The 15,078-nt window shown below is 48.1% G+C and overlaps 1 protein-coding gene across 4 annotated transcripts in view; it reads right to left on the reverse strand.

Annotated features, from left to right (window-relative positions):
• ITIH5 (inter-alpha-trypsin inhibitor heavy chain 5) overlaps window positions 1-15,078 on the reverse strand; it is a 133,377-nt gene that overhangs the window by 23,200 nt on the left and 95,099 nt on the right. For all 4 annotated transcript variants that reach the window (XM_055296466.2, XM_055296468.2, XM_055296467.2 and 1 more), the window contains one exon: window positions 2,358-2,526. In XM_055296466.2, coding sequence (XP_055152441.2) covers window positions 2,358-2,526 — 169 coding nt within the window. The remainder of the gene's footprint in view (window positions 1-2,357; window positions 2,527-15,078) is intronic.

Raw genomic sequence — 15,078 nt, forward strand, 5'->3', positions numbered from 1 at the left:
GCCGCGTTGCCCAGGCTGGTCTCGAGCTCCTGAGCTCAGGCAATCCGCCCACCTTGGCCTCCCAAAGTGCCAGGATTACAGGCATGAGCCACTGCGCCTGGCCTAATTTGCCCTTCTTAAGGCCCAGTCTAATTTCTTAGTGCCCCTGGGTGTGTGAGCAAGGATGAACTGGCATTTTTTTCTCTTATCTGTATTCAGCAATGGTGCCAAATCTCTCACTCCACTTTAAAGCCAAGGAGAGCCCACGCAGAGGGATGGATTAGCTTTCCTGATGGCACACAGCCACCAGAGGCCCTGCAGGGATTGGCATCAAGCCCACGTTAAGTGGGGCATCTCCTGCCCACTGAAAACAGAGAGGAGCTGTCATCACAGGACTCACAAGCACCAGTGAGAGGGGTTACCCGAGTGGGTGAAAATAACGGCCACATCTGATGCTTAAAGAGGACTTCCTATGTGCCAGGACCATTCTAACCACTCGAAATGCTTTAACTCACTCCATCCTGATAACGACTCCATTGTTATCTTCATTCTACAGGTGAGGAAACTGAGGCACAGAGAAGGTGGAGCTGGATTCAAACCCAGGCAGTCTGGCTTCCAAATCCATGCTCACAATCCTGATGCTACACGTCTTAGAGAGAAGCAGGCTGATCTGCTGTTCACCTGCAGAGGCTAGGGCAATGCAGTGTCAAGAAAAATAAAGGAAACCCACAAGGTTTCTAAGGCTTGGAGTCCAAAAGACCGTAACATACGTCAGCCATTTTCTTTTTTTTTTTTTTTTTTTGAGACAGAGTCTCGCTGTCACCCAGGCTGGAGTGCACTGGCATGACCTTGGCTCACTGCAACCTCTGCCTCCCGGGTTCAAGCAATTCTCCTGCCTCAGCCTCCCAAGTAGCTGGGATTACAGGCACTTGCCACCACACCCAGCTAACTTTTTGTATTTTTAGTAGAGACAGGGTTTCGCCATGTTGGCCAGGCTGGTCTTGATCTCCTGACCTCAGGTGATCCATCCGCCTCGGCCTCCCAAAGTGCTGGGATTACAAGCGTGAGCCACCTCACCCGGCCCAGCCATTTTCTAAAGCTGTTTATTACTCCACAGCCCCCACTCCACGAGCACACACACATCATTCTGCTAGTAAGCAGGGCCATTAAAATAAATCCAATCTACAAATATCCATTGAGCATGCCCTCTGTGTTAGGACCCATGCATGGAGGTAGGAGCTATGTAAACATGAAGAGAAATCCGTTCCTTCAAGAATTTTACAGTGCTGTGGACTTCCTGCCGTAGAGCATCACTATCATATTGAATCTAATCTTCTATTTCTCCCATCAAACACCAAAACAGTTCCTAGATTATACTGTTTGGGAGGCTAGTAGGAAATCCCAGTGTAAATGAAAGTACCAGCCTAGCAAGATCAAGTTCCAAGTTAAGTTCATTTGGGAAATGAGGGCTTTGTCTTGGATTGGGAAACCATGAATATATGAAAGATGGAAAATCCCAGATGGGAGAAGACTGAACAGAGTGTTTTGTATGTTTCCAGATAGCTGAAGTGGAATTAACCAGGAGGTGGTGTCTCTGTACAGAGCCTGAAAGGAAGGGGGAAGGAGTAGGTCCAGTTCTGCTGAATGCTCCAATACTGAGCACGTCTTCTGTGTCCACTGCACTGTTGATACAGGGAACGGCAAGAGCAAGGCACAGGTCCTGAGTTAGGAGAACTTAACATCTAGGACAGCTGGTAACACACTGCTCTGATTCTCCACTCTTCTCAGAATTCTTTATGATCTTTTCTCTCCTTTCTTAACATTCTGCACCCTTACCTGGGCACCACCCAAGACAAGCATGCAGTGGCTGACAGCCCACATCCTCCCCATCACATTTTACCCCCGCAGCCCTCCTGGGCCACCGGGATACACGTTTCACTCACTCTACTGCAGCTCTACCAAGAGGGCTCCTTGTTTTGTAAAACAGTTCCACCTGCTCCTGCCCAAGGTGCGCAGGAAACACTGGCTGGTCCATGTGGCTTTAATTCTCCGCCCCAAAACCATTTATGAAAACGGTATTGTTTTTGTATCAGCAAGACTTTTTCTAACAGGATCCATGAGATGAACCAGGAAAGCCTCCAAACACCTGTCAGGTTATTTTCCCCCAGAATTTCACCAGCTTCACTTGGAGACTGGGAAAGGAGAATATGGATTTGGTATTCGGAGCAACCTAAGCTGCGGAGAAAGCTCTCACCTGCAGTCTCCTTTCCTGCCATCAACCCCAGCTTTCAAATCCTTATCTCTTGGCAAAAAAAAAAAAAAAAAAAAAAAAAAAATTATTTCAAAGCCAAGCCAATGTGAAAAGGTGTCATCTTTACCTCCAGTGGGCGACATATGGTGAATGTACACTTTGCCATCCCTGATGCTGTCTGGAGTGACTGATATCAAGTAGTCCTTCCATACTTTGATCCGGTTGGAAAATCCAATGATACTGAAACGGTCCTGGGGTCGGAGGTCATGGAGAATCGTGAAGAGGGCATCCTTGGTCTAGGCAAACACAAAAGCAAAACCAGTCACAGCCGCTCACGTAAGTCCACTTGGCCCCTGTTCTAGAAACTGCCCCCACAGGAACAATGTCAAGGGTTCAAATTCAGTGTCAGCTACGTAAAGGGCACTGGGCTGAATGTCAAGGAATTGGTTACCTGGCTGGAAAAAATGGTATAAAGATGTTGCGGCTGTAGACAGGAGTGAATCAGTGCTGAATGCTGCTTCCTGCCATGGTGCTCCGGCCTCCACATCTCCACAACTGCTGTTCTCTTGACCCCAGATGTTCTTCCCCACTGCCCTACCTCCATCTTTCACTTGACAAGCCCCTCATCATTCTTAAGAGCCAGGCAAGTGCGCAAATTCTCTGAAATTTTTCTAACTTCTCTGAAGAGAGCTGATCATTCCCTCCCTTAGGCTGGCAAAGCCCTCAACACATTCCTATTATAAAGCACACATCACACAATGATGCTGATCGTTTTATCTCCTTGCCTTATTTGGTTGTGAGTTCTTTGCAGGTGGGTCTCCTTCATCTTCCTATCACCTCGTGACAAGAAGGAGGTGCTAGACAAAGGTGAGGCAGGTGAATGAATGAATGAATGAACATTTAATGAATTATAAAATTAAAAGGCCCAAATAATAAATAGCATAGGAATTGAAAAGATTATTACTGTGTACTGGAGTGACACGAGGCCTTATGGAGAAAGAGGAATTTGAGGATGAGATTTAAAGAATACCTTGAAAGAACTGGAAGGGCATTCTTCTTATTTTTTTTTTTTTATACAAACTCGCTCTGTTACCCAGGCTGGAATGCAGTGGTGCGATCTCAGCTCACTGCAACCTCTGCCTCCCAGGTTCAAGCGATTCTCCTGCCTCAGCTTCCTAAGTAGCTGGGATTACAGGTGCATGCCACCACGTCTGGCTAATTTTTGTATTTTAGTAGAGACGGGGGTTTCACCATGTTGCCCAGGGTGGTCTCGAACTCCTGAGCTCAGGCAATCCACCTGCTTCAGCCTCCCAAAGTGCTAGGATTACAGGCGTGAGCCACTGCACCCGGCTTGGAAGGACATTCTGAAGAGAACAAAGGCGGTTTGAGCAAAGCCAGGAAGTAATACAGGTGAGATTGGGGATGCTAAGTGATAACAGGTATGCACTAAAGTCAGCTGTGACGCATGGAAAGAAGAAAGAAGCCATATGACCTGAAACCAGAAATACTCTAGGGGCCTAGAAAAGGTTTCTATAGTAATCCACAGACACTGTGGGCAAACTCTGTCTTCCCAAGCAGCACTGTTGTTAGACACTTAGAGACTCAGCATAGGAGATCAGGGACTTTCATTAGATTATGACCATGAAAGGACATCCGGCACCTTTACGAAGGTGAAGAGCGCAGGCTTCAGGGCCAGCTGTCACCCTTGAGGCTGGATTCATCTCTGACTCTCCGTGGGGCCCTGGGGCCCTGAGCAGTAAGCTCCCTCACTTACTCACTGTCTGATATCACTGTGCCCACATTACCCCAGCCATAAAATCAGGACAGTAATAGTACCTGCCTCATCAGGTTGTCATGAGGATTAAATCAGGATCGAGATGAAGAGGGCTCTGGGCAGGGCCAGGCACACAATCTCAGTTCTAGATGGGTTTGCTGTTACTTGCTGGCTGGTGGAAAGCCCCGGCAGAGCTTAAGAGAAACAGTGACATCAGGAGTGGTGGTTTCCAGAAGGACATGTGCTAAGGAGCTCTGGGACGCCCTCAAAACACGCTGTAGGTCTCTTCCCCAGTTCATGACTCTTTGCCTTTCCTCCTTCTCCAGGTTCGGACAGATGGCCCCGTCGGCCTCTCTGGCTAGGCGAAATAACCACTGCTTTCGTATCCTTTCCCTCTGGAATTTTCCCTCTTCCTCACTCCTCAGCCTCCTTTCAACCCTGAATCCAACTGCTCATCCCATATCCCATTGTCCAACTTGAATTTTGTAGGAACCTCAAATTCTACTTCAGAAAACTATTCTCAATGCATCTATTTTTAAATCTGCACATTAGGCCAGGTGCGGTGGCTCATGCCTCTAATCCCAACACTTTGGGAAGCCGAGGCAGGCGGATCACTTAAGGTCAGGAGTTAGAGACCAGCCTGGCCAACATGGCAAAACCTTGTCTCTACTAATAATACAAAAATTAGCCAGGCATGGTGGTGCACACCTGTAATCCCCGTGCTTTGGGAGGCCGAGGTGGGTAGATCACTTGAAGTCAGGAGCTTGAGACCAGCCTGGCCAACATGGTGAAACCTTGTCTCTACGAATAATACAAAAAATTAGCTGGGCATGGTGGTGCACCTGTAATCCCAGCTACTCAGGAGGCTGAAGCAGGAGAATCACTTGAACCTGGGAGGTGGAAGTTGCAGTGAGCTGGGATCACACCACTGCACTCCAGCCTGGGCGACGGAGCGAGACTCTATCTCAAAAAAAAACGAAGGCACTGCAGGATTTTTGCACCTGCCCAGGGACAAGAACAATGAACATATTGCATTAAACCCACGTTCTGAAGAATGCAACAAATTCTTCTGGGAGAAAAGAACAGCAATGGAGTGCTCCTTTCCATTCCCAGGGCTCGGAGACCTCCACTATTCTGTTTTCTCCTCTGCTATTCCCTCCTCCTATACCCCGATACTCTGCTTGGTCAGAGGAGCTCACTGCAGCGGTTTCCTGTCCTCTCCCATGCCTGGCTCCCACCCCCAGGAAATCCGTCAAAGTGTCCCATGCAAATAAACAGAATCCACATCCAAGATGTGCCAGCACTCTGCAGAAGACATTGTCAAGTCTATGCTGTTCCCTTCTTGAAACTCCTGCTGCTCTGGCTTCCCCGGCCCCTCCCTGGAGGGGATTGGTGCTCCCCTGGGCTTTGCTGTTGCCCCCCTTCTCTGCTGGCCCTTCAGGGTGAGTCACACGGTCCTTTTCTCAGCTGAAGTTCTCAGCTCCACTCACACCAGACACTGCCCCATGTGACATCATCCATCCCCATAGTGCCATCGTCATCTGTAAACTTCCAGGCTCATGTCTGGAGCTGGCCTCTCTCGTTCCATCCAGACTAACCTGCCAACCGTTTCTCCCTGCGTGTCCCACGGGTAGCTCAGACTCAACTCGGTGGAGAATGGAACCTTCATCTTTTTAAATCTCCCTCTCCTCTGCTGCTCTCTGTCCCGGGACAGAGGACACTGCAACCTTCACCCGTGGTCCAGGACGGAAGCCTGGACATCAGGCCCTCACATCCTTCAACACCACCCTGGAATTCCAACTCTTCTCCCTAAATACCCCTGTGACCATAAACTGATATTCCTTTTCTTCCTTTGTATTTTTTCTTAATACAAAAATATTACTCATTTTTTGAAAGATCAGAAGAAAAACATATACAACTCACATCATCACGCCTACCTAGAGACAACCACTACTACAATGCTGGTGTGCCACATACCACTTCAGAAACATTCCCGGCTGTGTGCGTGTGCACGTGTGATTTTAAAAGAAAGCGGGATCATATAGTACAGATCTCGTGCTGTAAATACGGTTTTCACGTCAATGGAGAAATGTTTGCCACGTCATTTTAACAGCAACCCAGCATCCTCCTGCACGCATCCACCATGTTTTAGTATTCTGGAATATTTGAGCAGCGCTGCTGGGAAGCTCATTATCCCCACGTCTTTGTGCCCATGACTCTTCCCTTAGGATAAATTCCCATACGTGGAAGTGGAGCGACAAAGGGCTTGCACTTTAGGAAGGACCTAGCGTGGCCCTGCATTACTGCCACGTGGATTTTCAACCCTCCTCTCTTCAAAGCCTTCCATGGCCCCTCGCTGCCCTCAGCATAAAGTCTAATGTCTCTTATTTTATTTTGAGACGGAGTCTTGCTCTGTCACCAGGCTGGAGTGCAGTGGCGCGGCATCCACTCACTGCAACCTCCGCCTCCCGCGTTCAAGCGATTCCCCTGCCTCAGCCTCCAGAGTAGCTGGGCTTACAGCACACGCCACCACGCTCAGCTAATTTTTTGTATTTTAGTACAGACGGGGTTTCACCATGTTGGCCAGGATGGTCTCAATCTCCTGACCTCGTAATCTGCCTGCCTCGGCCTCCCAAAGTGCTGGGATTACAGGCGTGAGCCACCGCGCCTGGCCTAATGTCTCTTTTTGGATACAAAATCCTCATTAAAATAAATGGTCCTGGTTCAAATCCCTGTCTTTTATTTCCTGCTAGTCTGCCCCAGCTATCAACAATAAGGTCTGATTCGCCCACACCCAGCTTCCCTAAACTCACCCTGCTTTCTCGTGACTTCCTGTGGTGGCACCAGGGGCTGCCCTCCTTCTCCGCCTTTCCTAAACATTGAGCTATGGCCACCCTTCAAAACTCACTTGATATGTCCCCTCCTTGGTGAGGCCATTCCTAACTCAACGGTGAAGATAGGTGACAGCACCATCCCCGCTGCTGCACTGGCTGACATGTACCCCAGCTACAGGATGTCCACGCTGTGCGGCCATGAGTCCTGCAAGCTCTTTCCCTCCCCAGGACTCTTGCACCTGCTGCTTCCTTTGCTTGGCGCTCCCTTCCTCTTCCTCTCAGTCTTTGCTGCTGCAGGTCCCTTCTTGTCCTGCAATCCTGGGTTTACACATGATCTTCCAAGAGAGCCCTTCCCTGTTTCCCAGCCCTGCCCACCATTCCCCAAAGCATGGACCCCTGCTCTCTCCTTTCACGTTGATAGACAGAATGTCCTTCTCTCTCTCTGCATTGACTGGTCTGTCCATCTCCAGTCTATGCTTCTGTGTGCAGGAGCTTTTTCTATTTATTTATTTATTTATTTATTTATTTATTTATTTATTTATTATTTTATTTATTTTTTTGAGATGGAGTCTTGCTTTATCGCCAGGCTGGAGTGCAGTGGTGCGATCTTGGCTCACTGCAACCTCTGCCTCCTGGATTCAAGCAATTCTCCTGCCTCAGCCTCCTGAGTAGCTGGAGCTACAGGCGCACGCCACCATGCCCAGCTAATTTTTGTATTTTTAGTAGAGACAGGGTTTCACTATGTTGGCCAGGATGGTCTCGATCTCTACCTAGTTATCCGCCCACCTTAGCTTCCCAAAGTGTTGGGATTACAGGCGTGAGCCACCGCGCCCAGCCACTTTTTCTGGTTTATTGTATGTTTATTATTCTATATTTAATACCCAGCAGTGCCTGGCACATAGGAGATGCTTGACAAATGTGTTCTGAATAAGTGAGCAGTGAATAAATGATCCGTCTGTCACACTGGACAGGGAGTTCCTCAAAACAGCCATCCCCTTGCCCTGCCCCACCCTCCCAACGTGGTGGCATTTGGTACATTGTAAGCTTTTAGTAAATATCTGCTGTATTATTAAACAAATAAGACAGAGACAGAGAAGAACAGAGATAGAGGAGACAGAGACAGACAGACAGACAGACAGAATACTCAGAGAGGGACAGAGAAAAAGAGAGAGACAGAAAGAGTAGGGAAAAGAGGAAAATAGAGGGGAGGAGAAAGAGAGAGAGAGGTTCTGTTGGTGAATGCAAGGGACATGAGACACAGCCCAGCCCTGGAGAACCTAAGACAGACACTACTGAGAAAGAGGATGTGCAGGAAGCTCCGAGCTGCCTGAAAGACAAGCAGCAGTGATGATCAATAGCTCGGAGAAGTGCACTCCACAGGCAGGGGCGGCCTCAGCCAGGGCGCTGGGTGCTTCTCACCCTGGTTCATCCTGGGCTCCCTGCCCCTCCTCTCACTTAGAGCCAGCACAGCCTATGTGAGCATCAGACAGACCCTGTTCACTCAGTCCAGGTGTCCCCACCCAGGAAGGACTGAAGGTGCCGGCTGGGATGGGAGGGACAGCAGCATGCAGTGGCAGTGCTGGGGTGCTGGGGTGCTGGGCCCGGTTCTCAGGCCCTCCTGAGAGTCTCCATGCTGCACACTGCTGGGCCCAGAGTGGTCAGGCTGCATGGGGGCCTGCATGGGGGCCACACACGGCAGAGCTGCTGCTTTAGCTGCTGGCATCCTTGGAGATCCTTCACAGTGTGCCAAAGACCCTCCAGAGGGACCCGCCTAGCTCTTAAGCTGGCATTTTTTTTTTCCCACATGACGGATATTCTGCTTTAGGAAGAGCTATTCAATCTCTCTACCCTCCTTCCCTCAGCTCAGCAGCTACAGGCTCCTTATGACCTTGTAAGGCCTCAGCTGCAACTTGTCCTTGCATGCACCAGGGAAGGCAGCCCAGGCACCTCCCGGTGGCTCCATTCCCACTCAGAGGAGAGCCGTGTGATGGACTCCTGCCCTCGTTCCAGAGGAGCAGGCACTAACTCCTACAGACTGCAGCCACCCAGCCCCACTCACCCCTGCAGACTGCAGCCACCCAGCCCCACTCACCCCTGCAGACTGCAGCCACCCAGCCCCACTCACCCCTGCAGACTGCAGCCACCCAGCCCCACTCACCCCTGCAGACTGCAGCCACCCAGCCCCACTCACCCCTGCAGACTGCAGCCACCCAGCCCCACTCACCCCTGCAGACTGCAGCCACCCAGCCCCACTCACCCCTGCAGACTGCAGCCACCCAGCCCCACTCACCCCTGCAGACTGCAGCCACCCAGCCCCACTCACCCCTGCAGACTGCAGCCACCCAGCCCCACTCACCCCTGCAGACTGCAGCCACCCAGCCCCACTCACCCCTGCAGACTGCAGCCACCCAGCCCCACTCACCCCTGCAGACTGCAGCCACCCAGCCCCACTCACCCCTGCAGACTGCAGCCACCCAGCCCCACTAACCCCTGCAGACTCCAGCCACCCAACCTCATTCACCCCTGCAGACTGCAGCCACCCGGCCCCACCAATCACTGCAGACTGCAGCCACTGGCTCTGTTACTCCTTGACTTGCCTTCCCACCTCCAATGGGCTGAGCAGCCAAGAGCTCTGCCTCCTGTGGGAGGTTTAAGAGGAAAGAGGAGAGGAGCATCCACACAGAAGGGTTCATGTGAGGGGCTGGAGCTGATCTTTCTGCACATCGTGTTCAGACGCTGAAGACGAACTGAAATGCAGTCAGACTCTGCTAGGAGCACAGTCCAGAGAACAGGGTAAGCGCATTCCAGACAGATCAGAGGATGCCCAGAGAGGCAGAAGATGTGTCCTCTGAGCCTGTCCAGAGGAAAAGGGAACATCACTTCAGGGACTGGACAAGACCCCCGTTCAGAGTCCCTCCCAATCCTGAGGCCGCATGATCGTGGCTAGGAAGAGCTGTAGACTCTTCCAGTACAGGTGATGGACACAGCTGGTCACCACTTACCCTCAATGCTCTTTCCAACTAACTAGGCCTGAAGGAAGAGACACTGGGCACCCCAGGAAGCCACGCTCCTGTCCTCCAAGCTCCCTCTAGGGGCCTTCCATGCTAGAAAGAGGCCAGCCTGCTTGAGACAGTTACCCCCAAAACATACATGTTGGAGTCATGAAGTTAATTCCTTAAAAGATGACCACAGGGGGCTGTGGAAATGTCTTCCCTGGAGATCTTTTAAAACAGGCATATAAAATGTATCATCATATGTATCGCAGTTTCCATGGAGATGAATACAATCAGGGTACAGGCCTGATTCGCAAGGGGCTTAAGTGTCTGACTTTAGAAGGCCGCTCTTGCTTTTTGGGGCCATAAGAAGAGTTTCCAACTCATTGTCTTCATGCTCTTGGACAAGGACAAGGGCTTCTTTGGGGTGGAAACCAAGGGGACGGGGTTCGGGTCACTGCCTGACAACTCCTGACTGGGAAGCCAGTGGGGAGGAATTAGCAAGTCTTGGGGAGAGTGGGGGATCAGGAAGAGGCAGGAACACCAAGCCCCTGTGCCTAGGGGAAAAACATAAGGGGCACCTGTGGGCCTTACTGAGGAGGAAAACAGGGTTCTTACAGAGGTCAACCCACAAGAGGCCCTTCGGGTTTCCCCTGGGGGGTCCGTACCAGTTCCTAAAAGCACAATCCATAGTGAATGGGTGTCATCTCTGCTAACACAAGAGGACAAGCTGCAGACATGGGTCCACAGGTCATCAGAAGAGATCTTTTAAAAATTCCAGGCTGGGAGCAATGGCTGTGGTCCCAGCTATTCAGGAGGCTGAGGCAGGAGGAGCGCTTGAGCCCAGGAGTTTGAGACTGCAGTGAGCTAGGATCATGCCACTACACTTCAGCCTGGGCAACAGAGCGAGTCCTTAGCTCTAAAACGTAAATAAATAAACAATAAAATTAAAATTGAAAAAATAAAAAATACCAGATTATGTTTGGACTGAAGGGAGATTTTGAAAATTGCACCCAGATACACTTAGTAAATGGAAAGAATATACTTCTTACTATTCGGGTAGTGAAGACATACCTTGGCCTGGATGCAGGCATTACACAAGATTCCTTCTAACCCTAGTTATCTAGAGTCACAAAGGATAGAGATTACTCTGTTTAAAACTATTTTATGGTGATGAATTCCTCTTCTTATACGTACTTCACTTGGGTTAAAAGAACAAAAACCTATTTGCTTTAAAAACACTATCTTAGAAGTCCATTCCAGCTCTGTCTTAGGTTTACTATTAAGTAAGTCCCTTAATCTCTTTCTATTTAAATTCTTCCAGGCACAAGGCAGGACATAAATAAATATAAGTAAACTCTGGCCAGGTGTGGTGGCTCACGCCTGGAATCCCAGCACTTTGGGAAGCCAAGGCAGGTGGATCATGAGGTCAGGAGATCGAGACTATCCAGGCTAACATGGTGAAACCCCATCTCTACTAATAACACAAAAAATTAGCCAGGTATGGTGGCACGTGCCTGTAGTCCCAGCTAGTTAGTCAGGTTAGTTTATTTCAGGTGTGGGATAGTAGTAGGGTTGTAGTACTGGAATTCAAGTTAAGTGCCAGGGAGGCTGAAGCAGGAGAATCACGTGAACCCATGAGGCACAGGTTGCAGTGAACTGAGATGATGCCACTGCATTCCAGCCTGGGCAACAGAGCGAGATTCCGTCTAAATAAATAAATAAATACATGTAAACTCTATTTCAGATTCTCCATCCCTTCAGTACAGTTGGCAATGGTCTTGCTTGTTCCAGTGGATCTTTGGGGAGGAAGATTACAGAGTCTTTTTAATGGCATCTGTCCTGCACACCACAGGCCCTGCATGAAGCTGCACTGGGAACAAGAGATGGGGTCTTCCTTTGTCTTCCTCTCCCTCTTTCCTATAAAGCTGAGCCCAAGGAGCTTCAGGCTCTTGGCACAACCCTCAAAGGGGTAAGCATTCCATTGCGTTAACTACCATGCCATGAATGACCGGTAAACATTTCCCAAGTAGAATCGCGTCTAATGAGACCCTCAGAGGGGAAGTCAAGGGAGCCCCGGGAACAGCCAGCCGCGGCCCACGGCTTCCTCCTACTTCCATCGGGTACCCACGATGCAGCTTTTCTCAAACCATATTTGATGGGAACTAACCCTGACACAAAAGGCTCTTGTGCCACAAACCCTAGGTTTTTTGGGCATAAGACAAGGAGAACCCATGACATCACAGATGAATCCAAGTTCAAGGGAACTCAGCATTAGCCATTCCACGCCTCCTGCACAATGATCGTGCTGTTCTCCTGAGTGGCACCATCACTTGCCTCAGTCTAAAATGTTTACCAGGGGGTTGACATTTTCCTTCCCATTGATCCACACAGTTCTTTTGAATGAGCCTAAGGGAAAGACCTAAGATGAACAACTTAAAATAATCCAGTAAAGGCCAAGTGCAGTGGCTCACGCCTGTAATCCCAGCACTTTGGGAGGTGGAGGAAGGACGATCACCTGAAGTCAGGAGTTTGAGACCAGCCTGGCCAACGTGGCAAAACCCCATCTCTACTAAAAATACAAAATTAGCCAAGCATGACGGTGCATGCCTGTAATCCCAGCTATTCGGGAGGCGAGGCGGGAGAACTGCATGAACCCAGGAGGTGGAGGGTGCAGTGAGCAGAGACCGCACCACTGCACTCCAGCCTGGGTGCAGAGTGAGACTCCATCTCAAAAAAAAAAAAAAAAAAAAATCCACCAAAGAAATCAAAGACCTCCTGAAAGCCTGATTTGAGCCATGGAAGAGAATCATGATCAGCAAATGAAAATAGCCCTAAGTTTCTGAAAGGTAATTTTGGAAAATGAAATATTCCCAAGACAAGCTGTAGTGGCAGGTCAGCCTTTGTCCTTTCTAAGGTGGGCAGAGGCCACGGACACCAGTGGGGAGGGGGCAGGTGTCTGTACTGTCCTTGGGCCTTCCCGACCCAGCAGGCAGGAGGTCCTCAGTGCCCCTTGGTGGGTGGCCGTATGGCCCTGTCATCATGCCATCTGAAGGAACCAACCAAAATAAAAAACTATCTGTGACTTCATCAAAGTTCACAACAACAGATTCCTACTGCAACCTGAAACTTCTTGCCTAAGCCCACAGTGAGGAGAATGGAAATGTCTGCCTTTGCAGCCTCAGATCTGTTGCCCCCTCTGTACCCCATAGACATACACAGCATGGTCCCAAGTCACCTTGTGGTCACCCCCTCTGTACCCCACAGACACCCGTACACAGCATGGTCCAAAGTCACCTTGGAGTCACCTATTCTGTACCCCACAGACACCCGTACACAGCATGATCCCAAGTCACCTTGGAGTCACCCACTCTGTACCCCACAGACACCCGTACACAGCATGGTCCCACGTCACCTTGGAGTCACAGTCATGGCTGAGACCAGAGTAGCCATGACTTTCCAAGGGATGTCTCCAGGCCATGGGTGTCCACTAAGCCTCAGTGGGGGTATTCCAAGTCCATAGTATTACAAGATTACAAAAACTTATTCTATAAAAGGTAGCAAAAACTTATGTTACATTCTGCAGATCATTCAGTAATTTGAAGGAAGCTTTTCTGAAATCTTACTGTGACTGACCCACCAAATAATCAGATTTTTTTAAAAAAATCCCCAGTCTTAGGAGTAAGGCAATAAATTGAGTAAGAAGAACCAATTCTCCATAATGTATTTGGGTCCATATCATTGTTGTACTTCTAAAAAATCTAGCAACAGATTGGCTCCCAGGAAGAAATCAAAACATTACAAAAGAATGCTACTCCATTGACTACAGCGTAAGAGTGTAAGCAACACTTCAGGGGGTTATGAAAATGCCGAAAGGAAGTCAATGATCGTGCAATGCCAAAGTTCCTCTTGTTGCCCCTCTGCTACAAATACCTCCTGAAATGAACCACATTACATAATGCATATTAAAAATAAAAATGTTTAATTGTAACATACAGAAGATAACCAAAAAAGGTGTCTGTCAACAAGGGAAAGCTTGTTGCGAGAAACTAGAACGATTTTTCTACTGGCCAAAATATTTTTTGGAGAAATGGCAGAAACTAATTAGCTTTCTTCATAAAATGGAAAGTTTGGGATAGAAGTCATACATCTTCAAATATTTTAAAACAGTTTAATGAAATTTCACTTAGAAGTAAATGTAGAAAACATTTTTCTTTGTTCTCAACATTTTAACATTCGCATTGCCAAGAAAAGCATATTTCTTCAATTAAGCAAAATCACAGGGCTCCTATATTTTAAAATATATTCTTTTAAGCTACTACACTTTCATTTACTGCTAAAATCTCCTTTCAAATGCTCTTCGAATGCAGTATTGTGCTAGATAATATTGCAACTCTGATTCGAAATACTTATTTGCATATATGTTTACCCCATCTATGTAAAAATATAAACAAATTATTTCTTCATAGCAAGATAAAAAGCACTTTTATTGTAAAGTTTCTAAATACCAGTACCACTTCAAGACTGGTTCTAAAATAGAAAGATTGCTAAAGATTAAATTCTGGCTAAAGTCAGCCTTAACTTTTTTTAAAAAGGCTGAATAGGTTTAGATATTAAAACATTTTTTGCAATATAAACAAAACTAATTCCATTAATCTTTGTGTTTGCATAACATTATTCTAACTTGAGAAGCGAACTATGTCTCATCTTAACCCTCCGCTTATGTTAAGATTAGTTATCTAATGCTTTGACTTTGCTTTGACAAGTGTATCAAACATTTACGTAATCATGTCATTGTACGTTTTTCTGAAAAGCTCTTTGCCAATAATATTTCTGCTATTCTTTATGACATAGTAGACAAATCCATTTTTTATACTTGATGTGTAAATAACTCAGGGCTAGAAATAGATTTTTATCCCACTTCTCTTCATGTGGAAGGTCAGTACTTCAGAGGATTTACATTCATTGTCAATTCCATACTTCTCATTCTAGCCAAGAACACAGCCTTAGCACAGAGGCTTGATAGCCTTGACAAGAACCCAGCCTACCTCTAACTCTTGGCTCCAGGTGAACCCCAGGCATGGCTGCCTGCCCTAATAGGAAGTAAGAGGATGATGCTGACCAAGAGAGGTTCAGCTCTCTGTGTAACTGATATCTCCCATCCACTGTTCTGACACACGAACTGATAAAATGATTGAGTTCTTGGTTTCTCACCCCTGGTCTAAATCTGAAGTTTATATTGTCCTA

This window comes from Symphalangus syndactylus, chromosome 10, assembly GCF_028878055.3.
Source record: "Symphalangus syndactylus isolate Jambi chromosome 10, NHGRI_mSymSyn1-v2.1_pri, whole genome shotgun sequence".
Classification (NCBI taxonomy): Eukaryota; Metazoa; Chordata; class Mammalia; order Primates; family Hylobatidae; genus Symphalangus; species Symphalangus syndactylus.